The 14,252-nt window shown below is 40.2% G+C and overlaps 1 protein-coding gene across 7 annotated transcripts in view; it reads right to left on the reverse strand.

The window, feature by feature from the left end:
- Window positions 1–14,252, reverse strand: part of LOC125120356 (collagen alpha-4(VI) chain-like) — a 134,040-nt gene that overhangs the window by 29,947 nt on the left and 89,841 nt on the right. For all 7 annotated transcript variants that reach the window (XR_007133309.1, XM_047768426.1, XM_047768449.1 and 4 more), the window contains exons 22-29: window positions 10,558–10,620; window positions 8,302–8,364; window positions 7,189–7,251; window positions 6,585–6,647; window positions 5,664–5,714; window positions 2,910–2,945; window positions 2,471–2,533; window positions 1,083–1,145 (exon numbers count right to left, since the gene is read on the reverse strand). Coding sequence is in view for 6 of the 7 variants with exons in the window: in XM_047768426.1 (XP_047624382.1) it covers window positions 1,083–1,145; window positions 2,471–2,533; window positions 2,910–2,945; window positions 5,664–5,714; window positions 6,585–6,647; window positions 7,189–7,251; window positions 8,302–8,364; window positions 10,558–10,620 (465 nt within the window). In the remaining variant the exon portion in view is untranslated. The remainder of the gene's footprint in view (window positions 1–1,082; window positions 1,146–2,470; window positions 2,534–2,909; window positions 2,946–5,663; window positions 5,715–6,584; window positions 6,648–7,188; window positions 7,252–8,301; window positions 8,365–10,557; window positions 10,621–14,252) is intronic.

Raw genomic sequence — 14,252 nt, forward strand, 5'->3', positions numbered from 1 at the left:
TTTGTGGTTAGCAGATGCAAATAGTTAACATTTAGAATGAACAAGCAATGAAGTCATACTGTACAGCACAGGGAACTATGTCCAATCTCTTGGGGAAACAGATTTAAGGAAAGGCCATTTAAGATCCCAGGACCACTTTTAGGCAGTTCTAAAGAAGATCCCAGGGCTCCCCTATCCCTTCTTCTCAGGCCATCCACCACCACTTTATCTATTTCCAAGTGTTACACAAGTCTTTCTGGGAGCCCTTTACAACAGATCCACCTGACTCCAGCCACTTGTGGGAGTCTGGAGATCTTTGTTCTTATTTAGACTCTACAAAGTAGTTATTTGCAATTTATGGCAGCTCTCTATAATCTCTTCAGCCTTTGCTTCTGCATCTGTAAAATGGGCATGGGTAGTCCTTCTACTTTTAAGTTTTTTAATTCTACTTTTAAGATTGTTGTGCACCTCTCCCATAAACCCTAAACTACCATGAAACCACCTGATTCTATGGCCCACTCACTGAAACATCCTTAACAGATAAGGCCTCACCACTTAGGACAAAGGATGGGGCAAAGTAACAACTGTCTCAAGTCTTTTCTTCCGTTCATACCAAATGAACTTCCAGGGAATTTTACAGATATTTGTGGGCTTGCAACATTATCTGTTCAGATAAGATTATATAAACATCATATTTGGTTAGAATTTCTTTCTGTTTTTTGCATAAATGTTGTTGTTCATCTTGTTTACACTGAGAAATTCACCCTCCAGCAAGTTTTTTGAATTGCTTTATGTATCTAGACAGATTCATAAACCTCCATACAACACTGTACATCAACCATACTTCAATAAATAAAAAAATTAATAAATCTCCAGCCACTCTAGTATCTTCCCCATGTTCAAGCCAAAATATCTATAGGTAATAAATACTATACTGTATAAGGATCTGAAGCTAATGTTCTCTAAAGCAAATTTGGCTCATTCGCCATATAGCTCCTCCTGTACATTTTAAGGGTTCATATCTTAGAGATGCTTCTAATAAAATCCTTATTCATTTTTACACAAAAGTTGAAAATAAAAGAAAGGAGAAGGGTCCATGTTACCACTGGTCCTGGAGGGCCTGGGTCACCGGGAGTTCCAGCAAATCCAGGAAGTCCGGCATTACCCTGAAAATGACCAAACCAAAGGAATAAGCTTTCCCCTTGAACACAACTTGATTGAAACCAACAGACCCACTTTGAGATTCCAAGATGTCATTACATCTGAGGTCCAGTAAGTCTGCTCTGGACCAGTTAGTTTATGAACCGTGATCAGTAGAGTGAGACAGAGAGACTAGAGGGGGTGAGGTCTCTATGTGAAAACTATCTAAGTCCCCATCCACATACCTAACCCCAGCCAACATGTATGCATACACAAAAACACACACTTCCAAATAAATACACACTTCCAAACAGCCTTAAAGCATGTCTCAATACTCAGCTATGGCTCCAGATCATATAACTAAAAGGATGTAGGACCAGGTGTCAGGAAAAGGAAAAGCTCCTTTATTACCTTCTGGTCTTCTGAAAGGGTCTATGGTAACCATGGACTCACTGATCATCTTATGTGTATTTGAACTGACACAGCATTATCTGCATGTAATCGATGCTTTGTCTTTTTTAAATTTTAAACGAGAGAGAAGTTTAGCCAAGTAAGGTAATATTAGCCAGCAGCAAGCTAAGTTGGGCATACACCAAGTTTTTCTTTATGTCCTTGCCAGTGTATGAAAATGCCAATTACTGGGTGCACAGAAAATACATATTCTGTTTCTGTTCCTCCTTTCTACATTGAACACTAGTCCACCTTCTTTTCCCATGACGCCTTGCTCTCTAATGCCTATCAGCTAAACACTACCAAGGTTTTAGGAATCCACAGTTACTCTTTTTAAAAAGAGCTGCCAGTGATTATGGCTCTTCCACTGAGTCTTTCGAACTGAAGGATTGGGGTTTTAATGGTAGATTCTATAAAGCACAGTAAAAACATGAAGCTCCCCAAGATGGTAGCCACATTCTTGAGAGTCTAGTCCTAGAACAGACTCAAAGTAAAAGCCTGGAAGAATCTCAAATAAATAGGAATGTTTGACCTGTAGCTAAACTATTCCATTTCAAATCACTTCAATTTCAATTCAAAATCAATTCATTTCAAAATCAATTCTAAATGATGTCTAGATTTACCAAAGACAGATGTGCCCCTAAACTTGTTCTTTAAAAGGCTGATGTTGCCTAACAAACTCCAACTCGAATTTTCTGTTGTTATGGTTTGGTGAGCTGCATTTGCATTCAGAAGATAAATGACAGTGGGGTTAAGTGGGGAGTAACCAAGCACAGTATATTCTGAGGAGGACATGGGTCTCCAGCCAAGAAGTTCATTAGCCCAGTGGAAATATCCTCCTCTGAATAGAATGTCATGATATAGGCCTCTATAGATTTGGGGAAATTCCTTTGGTTCTTACCCTCTTCCCTCTGGTTCCCTTTGCCCCCTTCTCTCCTGGGTGGCCTGGGTCACCATCTTCTCCCTTAAGAGAATCAAAAGTACAACCTTGATTGTAAAGAATATAAACAAAAACAAATGACACATGCTACATACCAGCTATCAAGCCCAAAAAGATAACTTCTTTTTTTGTTTTGTTTTGGTCTTTTTAAGGCCACACCTGCGGCATGTGGAGGTTCCCAGGCTAGGGGTCCAGTCAGAGCTGTAGCTGCCGGTCTACACCAGAGCCACAGCAACACTAGATCTGAGCCACGTCTGAAACCTACATCACAGCTCACAGCAATGCTGGATCCTTAACCCACTGTGTGAGGCCAGGGATCGAACCCACGACTTCATGGTTCTTAGTCAGATTCGTTTCTGTTGCACCACAACAGGAATTCCCAAAAAAGTTAACTTCTTACTTGTGCACCAGGGTAGCCAGGAAATCCAGGGTCACCCTAGTGTCAGAAATGAGATAAGGTCTCATTTAGTGTCATGTGATCAAGTCTTTCTTTGACATTCCTTGAGGAAAAAAGAAGAAATGTTAATTTTGAGGAAACAGATTCAAAACAGGTGCTAGAAAAATCAATTATCACAAAAGTTATCTTCAGCTATTCCCAAGTGGCCATGTTTTATTTCTATAATTCAATGCGAAACAACTTGCAAATGATTTTTACAAATTCTTCTCCCCTCCTTGATATATTTTGTAATGGAATTTTCTTCTTTTTTTTTTTTTTTTTTTTTTTTTTTTAGGGCTGTGCCTGCAGCATATGTAAATTCCAGGGCTAGAGATCAAATTGGAGCTGCAGCTGCAGGCCTATGCCAGAGCCACAGCAACACCAGATCCAAGCTGCATCTGTGACCTACACCACAGCTCACGGCAACACTGGATCCTTTAACCCACTCAGCGAGACCAGGAGACCAGGGATCAAACCCACATCCTCATGGATACTAGTTGAGTTCTTAACCCACTGAGCCACAATGGGAACTCCTGAAACTTTCTTTTCTTTTTTTTTTTGTCTTTTGTCTTTTTAGGGACGCACCCATGGCATATGGAGGTCCCCAGGCTAGGGGTCTAATCGGAGCTGTAGCTGCTTGCCTACACCAGAGCCATAGCAATGCCAGATCCGAGCCACGTCTGTGACCTATACCACAGCTCACAGCAAGGCTGGATCCTCAACCCACTGAGCAAGGCCAGGGATCGAACCCCAACCTCATAGTTCCTAGTCGGATTCATTTCCTCTGAGCCATGACAGGAACTCCCTGAAACTTCATTCTTAAGCATTTTTATCTATTGGTTTAAATAACCAGAGATCTGATACAATGGAAATCAAGGGAAGGGCCCCAAGCTGACTCTTGGGAAGCAGGTGCTCATTGCCAGATCAAACACATACTACAAAGCACATATTCATTCAACAAGTGTATTAGCACGCACTGTGTGCCAGGCACATCTCCAGACACCAGGAATTCAGTGGTGAACAGAACAAAGACCCTGCTATAAAGGAACTTACCTCCAGTGAGGAAGAGACATGCAATCTAATAGATAGATCAATCTGCTGAAAAGATCAATGCTATTCCAGAAAAGGGATTAAGGAATAAAGAGTGACATGGGGGAAATTATTTCATATAAGGGAGCCAGGCAAAACCATTTCATAAAGGTGGCATCTGGGTAAAGACCAGCATGAATTGAGGAAGCATCCTAGAAAAGAGTGTGGGAAAATCCTAAACAAGGGTCTGAAGGTGCACCATGTGTGAGGAACACTGCAGCAGAATGAGGGGGAAGAGATGAAGTCAGAGAGTTCACAGAGGGGCCATGTTAACAGTGGGGTTAACTCACATCGGGAGCCACAGCTGGGCTTTGAGTAAAGGAACACACTTTGTGTTTAAAAATGTGGCTCTGGTTCCTTGAAGGAGAGATAACTAGATGAGGACAGAAGCAGGGGGCAGAGCTAGGTGGCTATGACAGTAATCCAGGTGATAAATCATGTTGACTTGGCCCAGAGGGCAGAAGTGGCCGTGGGGAGATATGATGAAATGCTGGATATATTTTGAAGATGGAACCATCATTATTTGTTGATGGATTAAATGTAGGAGGTGAGATAAAGAAACTTATTAAAGGTGGAACCAGCATCTATCTTGAGTAACTGGTAGGATGGAATCTCCACTCCCTTAGATAGGGAAGGCTGGAGGAAGGGCAAGTTGTCAAGGGACTCAGTTTTGACTGAATGGAGGTTTGATGATATTAAAGAATCAGGAGTTCCTGTTGTAGTGCAGAGGATACAAGTTCAAATAGTATCCATGAGGATGTGGGTGCAATCCCTGGCCCCGCTCAGTGGGTCAGGGATCCAGCTTTGCCATGAGCTGCAGTGTATGTCTCAGACTCAGCTCAGATCCCACACTGCTATGGCTATAGTATAGGCCAACAGCTGTAGCTCCTATTCAATCCCTAGTCTGGGAACTTCCATATGGCACACATGCAGAACTAAAAAAAAAACTGTTGCTCATTCTTAGGTGTGATGGTTATATTTTTATTTTTAGAGATGCAGGCTGAAATATTTATGCATGAAATATATGGTATCTGGGATTTGCTTCAAAATAATTAGGGGGGTGAGGGATAAGTGAGTGGGACTAGAAATAAAATAAAATAAAACTGGCCAAGGGTTTTTCATTGTTTGAGCTAGGTGATGAGTACATGGAAGGTGTCATTACATTAGCCTCCCTACTTGTAGACATGTTTGAATTTTTTGATAATAAAAGACAGAAATACAAAGGAATAGGAAGAAAAAAGTTGTTTTGGGACATGCCAACTTTCAGGTATCTATGTGATAAACAACTGGGAACACATCTGAAGCTTAAGAGATTGGTTCAGGCCACAGAAATAAACTGGAGACCATAGGATGGATGGCCCTTGATGCCATGAGACTGGAAAAATGCATAAATATGAGGATAGAGTCTTGAGTCTTTCAACATTTAGAGCTCAAGAACATTCAGAAGATCCAGAAATGAGTAGCCATGAAAACCAGGGAAGTGGTGTGTGCTGGATGTTGAGTGGGGGAAGGTTTAAAAAACAAACCCATGGTTATCTATGTCACATGGTGCACAGTAGTAACTCTCCTGGTGAAGTCAAGTAAACATGGTAGTCCTTAGTTGAGAATACTCTATAAGGTAACACTCACCTTTGTTCCTTTTCTTCCTGGATGTCCATATCCATCTGGACCAGAAAGACCCTAAGAAAATAATACACAATGAATAGTAGAGTCATCCAGATCAACACTTGGTCAGTAATATTATTTGAACCCTTGGATAAATCAGCAGTGCAAGGAGGTGGAGGAGGCAGAAGGGGCTTGGTGGAGGTTTAGCCTACCTTTCCAGGATAAACACTAGACTAACCTTCATAGGACAAGGAGGGGATAAGGGTTAAAACTTTAAAAGACCATGAGATTAAGTGCATGCACGTGTGTCCGTGTGTGTGTGTGTGTGTCTATGTGTGTCTTTGTGTGTGTGTGTCTGTGTGTGTATTGTTAACCCCCTCCAGGGCAATATACTGACCTCAGCAAGATGCTACTTTTGTTGTAGGAGCCGAATCTCTATACAGAGTTGCCTGGGTCTAAACTTGCTTTCTTTGTAGGATAAAGTAACAGTGGAAGAAGTTCTAGAATTGGAAAATCTCTAGGGATAAAGACAAATTTGGGGATAAGGGAGACTGGGATAGAGGCAATGTCATGCATATGATGTACACCCAGACAGACCTGAATTTTTATTCACTTCCAACACTGGTTAAATGAGTGACCTTGGCCAAGTTACTCAACCTCCATAAAGTTTCAGCTTCCTCATGTGCTAACGGATAACAATATCTCCTACACAGCATGGTTTTGGGAAATGTTAAGAGGGATTATGCATGGAAAGCACTTAGCATGATGCCAGCAACAGAGAAAAAAATAAATTGACAGAACATCATAAATCAACTATAATAGAAAAAAGATTCTTTTAAAATTTTTTAAAAATAAAAAAATAAAACAATATTCAAACTTTGTCTGGAACAAGAACAAATAAAAAGAAATTCAATCAGGAGTCCAAAACAGAGAAACTAGACTTACAGGTTGCCCTCTTGGTCCTTGTCGACCCAGCAGTCCTCTTTCTCCTGCATCACCAAGCTCTCCCTTTCATAATAAAAGGTAAATATCGGAATAATAATTTTCCACTATGAATTTATGCAATTTTATGTCATTTTCCTTAGAGATCTGCAGGATTTTTCAAGTCCTATTAGCATCATCCTATAGCCTAAGGTCAATATGATCTTCTAGACTTGGTTAAATCCAGATAAGTAACAAATATAGTAAAGACTTTGGTTCTGAAAGTTAACAAAACCAGGTGTGCAGCACCAATTACAGAATTTATATCGCTACATCTTTTTTTAGGTTTAAGTGTGGGAATCTATATGTTTGGTGAGTCCATAGGTTTATCTACTGATGTACCTTTTCTACTGATACATGTGACCATCTATCTATCCAACTTTCTATGTATCTGTCTAAATGTATTTTCTTCTCTGCATCCATCTATCCCACCATAAGGTAATGAACAGTCAATATCATCACCAACCCATCAGCTACTCATGGTGGAAATGACTGTCTAAGGAGATACTGAAGAAATATTCACGAGAACCCAAGTTGCAGTCAAGGAAGAACATTTTTTGACATTTACCTTCATTCCTCTTGGTCCATCTTTTCCTTTTGAACCTTTTGGCCCTCGAGGCCCGGGATTCCCCTGTAATAAGGGCCCAAATCATCTCTAATGTTTCATACAATTAATTTTATCCTCCAAAGTGTGTAATGTACACATTTAACCACTGAGCTGGAGGCTGGTGTAGGGAGCAAGATGTTTTGGGCAAGAGGCCATATCTACCACAACCAGGATAATTGGAGGAATCACCTGTCTACTAGAGGGAAAAAAGGCAGATGTAGGATCTAGTGTTGTCGCTGCTATGGCTGGGGTCTCTGCTATGGCTCAGGTTCAATCTCTGGCCTAGGAACTTCCACATGCTCCGGTACAGCCAAAAAGAAAAAGAAAGACAGAAAAACACCATCTGATTAAAAGATTAGGAGGACAGATGCCTGGACTTCTACTTTCTCTAAGTAGAAAATATGATGAAGTAAGAATGAAAATGATACTATCAGTTACAGGGCTAGACTTTTCTCCTCTAAGAGACAAATGGCTTAGGCCATCTCAGAGCTGATATTTTGAATCTCTGGATACTCTAATTCTTGGCTTAAATTTTTCTACTCAGATTTTTTAAACGATCTCAAATGCTCCTTGTAGGAAGCCACTCCTGATCATCCATCTCAATCTGAACTGACCGTTCTGTAACCCTTGGGATAGTGAGTGAGGGAGGCACTAGACCAGCTTAAGCTCAGCCACTTACTATCCAGATGAAAGATTATTTAATTCCTTTGAGCATCAGTATCCTCATGTATATAAAACTGGGGTAGTTTTAAGTAACACTTCCTTATATGTTTGTACAGGCATAGACTTTATATACATATATACATAGTTTATATAAACCAGTCATTTATGCCCCTTTGATACTACTACTTTTTCATCACTACATTTCCACAATATACCTTCATCAGAAGGGGTACATGGCTGGCAATTATATCTATTGCCTCAAATCAACTATTTGTAGAAATCCCTGATACCCACAGATCAAATGTTATTTGTCCAGAAACATGCAGGCACATGAACAAGACATTGGTAATGAGCAGCTGTGTTGAAGCTGTTAATTTGTCAACCTACCTGAGTGTTACTTTGCCAACCTACCTGGGCACCAACTAAGCCTTTTTCTCCAGAAGTTCCTGGTGGTCCTTGCCTTCCTCTCTGTCCCTGGTCCACAGATGAAATTAAACTTCAACCAATTTTTATAGAGCTATTTTCCATGTAACTGCAAAATCATCTTAGACGCCAATGGAAGCACAAATGTTCATCACTTTCTCATTCATCACACTTGAATCAAGCAGCCTCTGCCCTGTAAAGTACCCCCAGCTTATTCACTCCAAATTCCTTCCATCTGAAGCCCAAAATGTGAGTCCTCAGTATTTATATTTTTAACCACCTCACCTGTTAAATCTGATGAACACTAAAGTTTGAGAACTGCTTTTATATTTTAATGTACCCAACCAATTTTAAATCCTTAAAGAGGAATTAGAGGAGCTGTAGGGATATTGATCTCCTTTGAAAAAAATCAACCTTTTCCTTATCTACACCAAGGCTAAGGACCTGCGTTTGCACTCTGGTATTATCAAGAACCCAAACATATTTAAGTGGCTTAATCTCAGTGAGATTAAGGCACACTGGTAGGGAGTTGTTCATGTTCTCCCCAATTTATTTTCCTCTAGTGATTTTTGACACTTTAATTTGCTCCAGCTTTTCTGAGAAATCCTTTCCTATTAGGAGCTATTAGAAGCATTGATCCTGCCTTCTATACTCCTGAGCAAGGAATTGTAATCATCTGTTTAAACAGACCATCATACCCACACCTCAGTGGGAAGGTGAAACCCAAGGGGAGATTTTATCAATTATCATGCTCATGATTTACAACATGACCTGTACATTCAGCCAGACAACAAAATGAATTGTAAAAAGAAGACCAAGACACAAAAGTGGGGGGGGGGGGTCCACATTTGAATCAAGCCAGTGATTAAAAAGAAAGCCAAAAACAACTCGAGTTGCTGTCCCTAGGTTCAGATACTATTTTCTATCATAAAATAAATACAAATCTCTAATTACACTTTGATGACCCATTTGTGTACATGTTTTTCATCAAGATGAAAAACAGAAGAAACCTTCTCAAATGACCATCTGACAGGCAAAAGATTTTTAAAATTATAGGGAATATTTCAATGTGTTAGTAACACTTGTTGTTTTAAAGTTTCTCCCCTTGAGGATCCTTGGAAACAACTTGGCTTTTAAAAAAAGAAAAATGTAGGAAGTGCTCCAGAAGGGTTTACAAAAATGACAGATTTGGGTTATGCTCAGATTTCAGAAGAACACATTAGAAGTTTAATTTCCCCATTATCACCCAATAGTTTATAATTGGACCAAACTCCTTCAGGGCAAGAACCTTGCCTTAATGCTCCAAAGGACGCAGGCCTATTTGCAAAGCACCCTGTGTATGCTAGATACTCAATAATATTTTGCTGGTGTTTTCTGCCAAACTGAATTCAATTTTAATGAATTAAATACTATTTGAGTAATTTGCATACACAGCTTCAGAGGCAATAATTAAGGACATAGATTTTATAACCAGACTGCCTGAGTTTGAATCCCGTCTCTATTATTACGTGAGCATGGCCAATTTACCTAACCTCTCTGTCCTCCTACATTTATCCATTATAAAATGAGGGTAATAAAACTTCACCACTGGAGTTCCCTGGTGGCCTAAAAGTTAAGGATCCAGCATTGTCACTGCTATGGCTTGGCTCACTGCTCTTGATATGGTTCAATCCCTGGCCCAAGAGCTTCCTCATGTCACAGGTGAAGCCAAAAACAAAACAAAACAAAACAAAAATCCCCATTGAAAGATTAAATGAGCTAATACAAGTGTTTGGGGCTGAATCTAGGATATAATAAGAGCTCAGTAAAATTAGCTATCAGGGTTTAACCTTCCCATAAGAGAGACCGAAAAATTTGTGTTCAGTAGTTCCAACATGGCTCAGTGATTAACAAACCCAACTAGTGTCCATGAGGATGCAGGTTCAATCCCTGGCCTTGCTCAGTGGGTTAAAGATCCAGCATTGCCATGAGCTGTGGTGTAGGTTGAAGATGCGGCTCGGATCCTGCATTGCTGTGGCTGTGGCATAGGCCAGCAGCTACAGATCCGACTGCACCCCTAGACTGGGAACTCCCTATGCCGTGGGTGTGGCCTTAAATAGACAAAAAGACAAAAAATTAAAAATTTGCATTGGGAGGCCCTAAAAGGGAGGCAACTAAGACCCTTCTAAAGACCCTATCAAAGATTCTAAGTTACAGTTTCAAACAAATATTCCTTAGCACTAAAAGCAAGTTCAACAATACAACCTGTGAGCCTGGAAACCCATGCTCTCCTTGGTAACCCCATTCACCAGGTTCTCCATGCACACCCTGTCAAAACAAATAAAACTTATTTAGCTCATCTGGCATTTTTACTGTTCCTATTGAAGGCAGGCTTCCCTGCAAGATGTCACTTGAAAGCTGTAAGAGAAAGAAAAAAAGATTTGACTGTCTGTACTTAGTCTTCTTAGGATACGGTTTTGGAGAAGAAATAGGGGGAGGGGTCCCACTTAATTGTTTGGGAAAATGCAAAACCATATTCTTACTGTCTTTCCCAGTCTCCTTCCAGTATCTTAGCTAGTGATGGAAGCAAACATACTTTGTTTAAATAGCCCAGAGATGGGATTAAGATGGCAGAATAGAAGGACTGAAGCTCAACTTCTCTCCTAAAAACAACAAAATTCACAACTAAAGGCTGAGCAATCCCCACACAAATGGACCGGAAACCTTAAAAAAGATTACCCTACTCCAGAAGAAAAAGAGGAGGCCACATCAAGAGGTAGGAGGGGCGATCCCATGCTATAAACAACCCCATACCTCCTGGGTGGGAAAGCCCCACAGACTGGAAAGTAACTGGTTCACAGAGACTCACCTACAGGAGTGAGAGTTCTCAGCCGCACATCAAACTCTCAAGTGTAGGGATCTGGCACTGGGAGAAAAGAGCCCCTGGAGCATCTGGCATTGAGGGCCAGTGGGGATTGTGCACAGGAGCTCCATGGGACTGGGGAAATGGAGATCCCATTCTTAAAAGGCACACACAGACTTTCACGTGCACTGGGTCCCAGGGCAAAGCAAAGTCTCCACAGGAATCTGGGTCAAACCTGACCACAGTTCTTGGAGGACATCCTGGGAAAACAGGGGTGAATGTGGCTTGTTGTGAGGGAGGGACATTGAAAGCAAAACCCTCTGGATATTCAGCAGCTGCCTTTCTCTGGAGGTAGCCTTGTTTGGGAAAATCCGGCCCCACCCATCAGTCAGTGCTGAGAAGCCCCAGGGCAAACAACAATCCAGGTGGGATCACAGCCCCACCCCTCAGTAAACAGGCTACCTAAAGACCCCTCAGGCACACAGCTGCCTCTAATCCCATCCAGAGACTAAGCCCCACCCACCAAAGGGATGAGAATCAGCTTCACCTACCAGTGGGCAGGCATCAGACCCTCCCATCGGGAAGCCTACAGCAAACCCCCATACAGACTTCAGCCACAAGGGGGGCAGACACCAGAAGTAAGAGAGGCTACAATCCTATTATCTGTAAAAAGGTCACCACACCAAAAACATATAAAAATGAAAAGACAGAGAACTATAACTCAGAAGAGGGAGAAAGGAAAAACCCCAGAAAATCAGCTAAGCAAGGAGGAGATTCTTAGCCTCCAGGAAAGATGATGCAAGACATTGGAAATAAACTGGAGGCAAAAATGGATAACTTACAGGAAACACTGAGCAAAGAGATATAAGATATAAAACTTAAACAAGAAGAGATGCAAAATACAATAACTGAAATAAAATTTCACTAGAAGCAGCTAACAGCAGAATACAGGAGGCAGAAGAACGAATAAGCGAGGTGGAGGACAGATTAGTAGAAATTACGGATGCAGAACAGAAAAGAGAAAAAAGATTGAAAACAAATGAAGAGAATCTCAGAGAACTCTGGGACAACATCCGTATTATAGGGGTGCCAGAAAGAGACAAGAGAGAGGGAAGCAGAGAGAAAAAATATTCTAAGAGATAATAGCTGAAAATTTCACTAACATGGGAAAGGAGCCACTCACTCAAATCCAGGAAGCACAATGAGTACCAAATAAAATAAACCCAAGGAGGAATACACAAAGACACATATTAATCAAACTGACCAAAATTAAAGACAAAGAGAACATATTGAAAGCAGCTAGGGAAAAGAAACAAATAACATACAAGGGAACCCCCAATAAGGTTTTCTGCAGATTTTTAAGCAGAAACTCTGCAGGCCAGAAGGGAGTGGCATGATATACTTAACGTGATGAAAGGAAAAAACCTCCAACCAAGATTACTCTACCCAGCAAGGCTCTCATTCAGATTTGAAGGAGAAAGCAAAACCTTCACAGATAAGTAAAAGCTGAGAGAATTCAGCAACACTAAACCAGCCTTACAATAAATACTGAAGGAACGTCTCTAGGCAGAAAAGAAAAGACAGCAACAGGAAACAAAAATTCCACAAATGACAAGGCTCACCAGGAAAGGTATATATACAGTAAAGATACGAAATCATCCATGCACAATTATACCACCAAAATAAGAAATCATGAGAAGAGGTGGGTGCAAATGCAGGACACTGCAGATGAACTTGCAATTAAGAGAACAACAACTTAAAACAATCTGATATACATCTAGACTGTTATATCAAAACTTCAGAATACCTGCAAACCAAAAATCTACAATTGATACACAAACAAAGAAAAATCAACTCAAGTACAACACTAAAGATAGTCATCAAACCACAAGAGGAGGGAACAAGAGAAGAGGGAAAGAAAAAAGAGCAACCAAAACAAATCCAAAGCACTTAATAAGATGGCAATAAGAACATACATATCAATAATTACCTTAAATGTTAATGGAATAAAAACTCCAACCAAAAGACAGAGACTGGCCGAATGGATACAAAGACAAGATCCATATATATGCTGTCTTCAAGAGACCCATTTCACTTCTAGGGACACACACAAATTGAAAGTGAGAGGATGGAAGAAAATATTTCATGCAAACGGGAATCAAAAGAAAGCTGGAGTAGAAATACTCATATCAAACAAAATACACTTTAAAATGAAGAATATTTTAAGGGACAAGTAAGGTCACTACTTAATGATCAAAGGATCAATCCAAGAAGACAATATAACAATTTTAAATATCTACGCACCCAACATAGGTTCACCACAATATATAAGGCAACTGATAACAATCTTAAAAGGACAAATCAACAATAGCACAATTATAGGAGGGGACTTTAACACCCCACTTACAGCAAGAGACAGATCAACCAGACAGAAAATCAATAAGGAAACACAGGCCCTGAATGAAGCATTAAACCTGATGGACTTAATAGACATTTATATGACAATCCATCCAAAAGCAACAGAATACACATTCTTCTCAAGTGCACATGGAACATTCTCTAAGAGTGATCACATCCTGGGCTACAAATCCAACCTCGGTAACTTTAGAAAAGTGAAATAATAAGCATCTTTTCTGATCACAACCCTATATGACGGGAGATCAACAACAAGAAAAAAACTGCAAAAAAACACAAACACGTGAAGACTAAATAACATGCTACTAAACAACCAATGGATCACTGAAGAAATCAAAGAGGAAAATAAAAAATACCTAGAGGCAAATGACAACAAAGATACTCCAAAACCCATGGGATGCAGCAAAAGCCATTCTAAGAGGAAAGTTTATACCAATACAAGCCCACCTCAGGAAACAAGAAGAAGCTCAAATAAACAAGCCAACTTTACATCTAAAGCAGCTTGAAAGAAATGAACAGACAAGACCTAAAGTTAGTGTAAGGAAAGAAATCATAAAGATCAGAGAAAAAATCAAGGAAATAGAAACAAAGAAAACCATAGAAAAGATCAATCAAACAAAAAACTGGTTCTTTGAAAAGATCAACGAAATTGATAAACCCTTAGCCAGACTTATCAAGAAAA

Source organism: Phacochoerus africanus, chromosome 1 (genome assembly GCF_016906955.1).
Source record: "Phacochoerus africanus isolate WHEZ1 chromosome 1, ROS_Pafr_v1, whole genome shotgun sequence".
Lineage (NCBI taxonomy): Eukaryota > Metazoa > Chordata > Mammalia > Artiodactyla > Suidae > Phacochoerus > Phacochoerus africanus.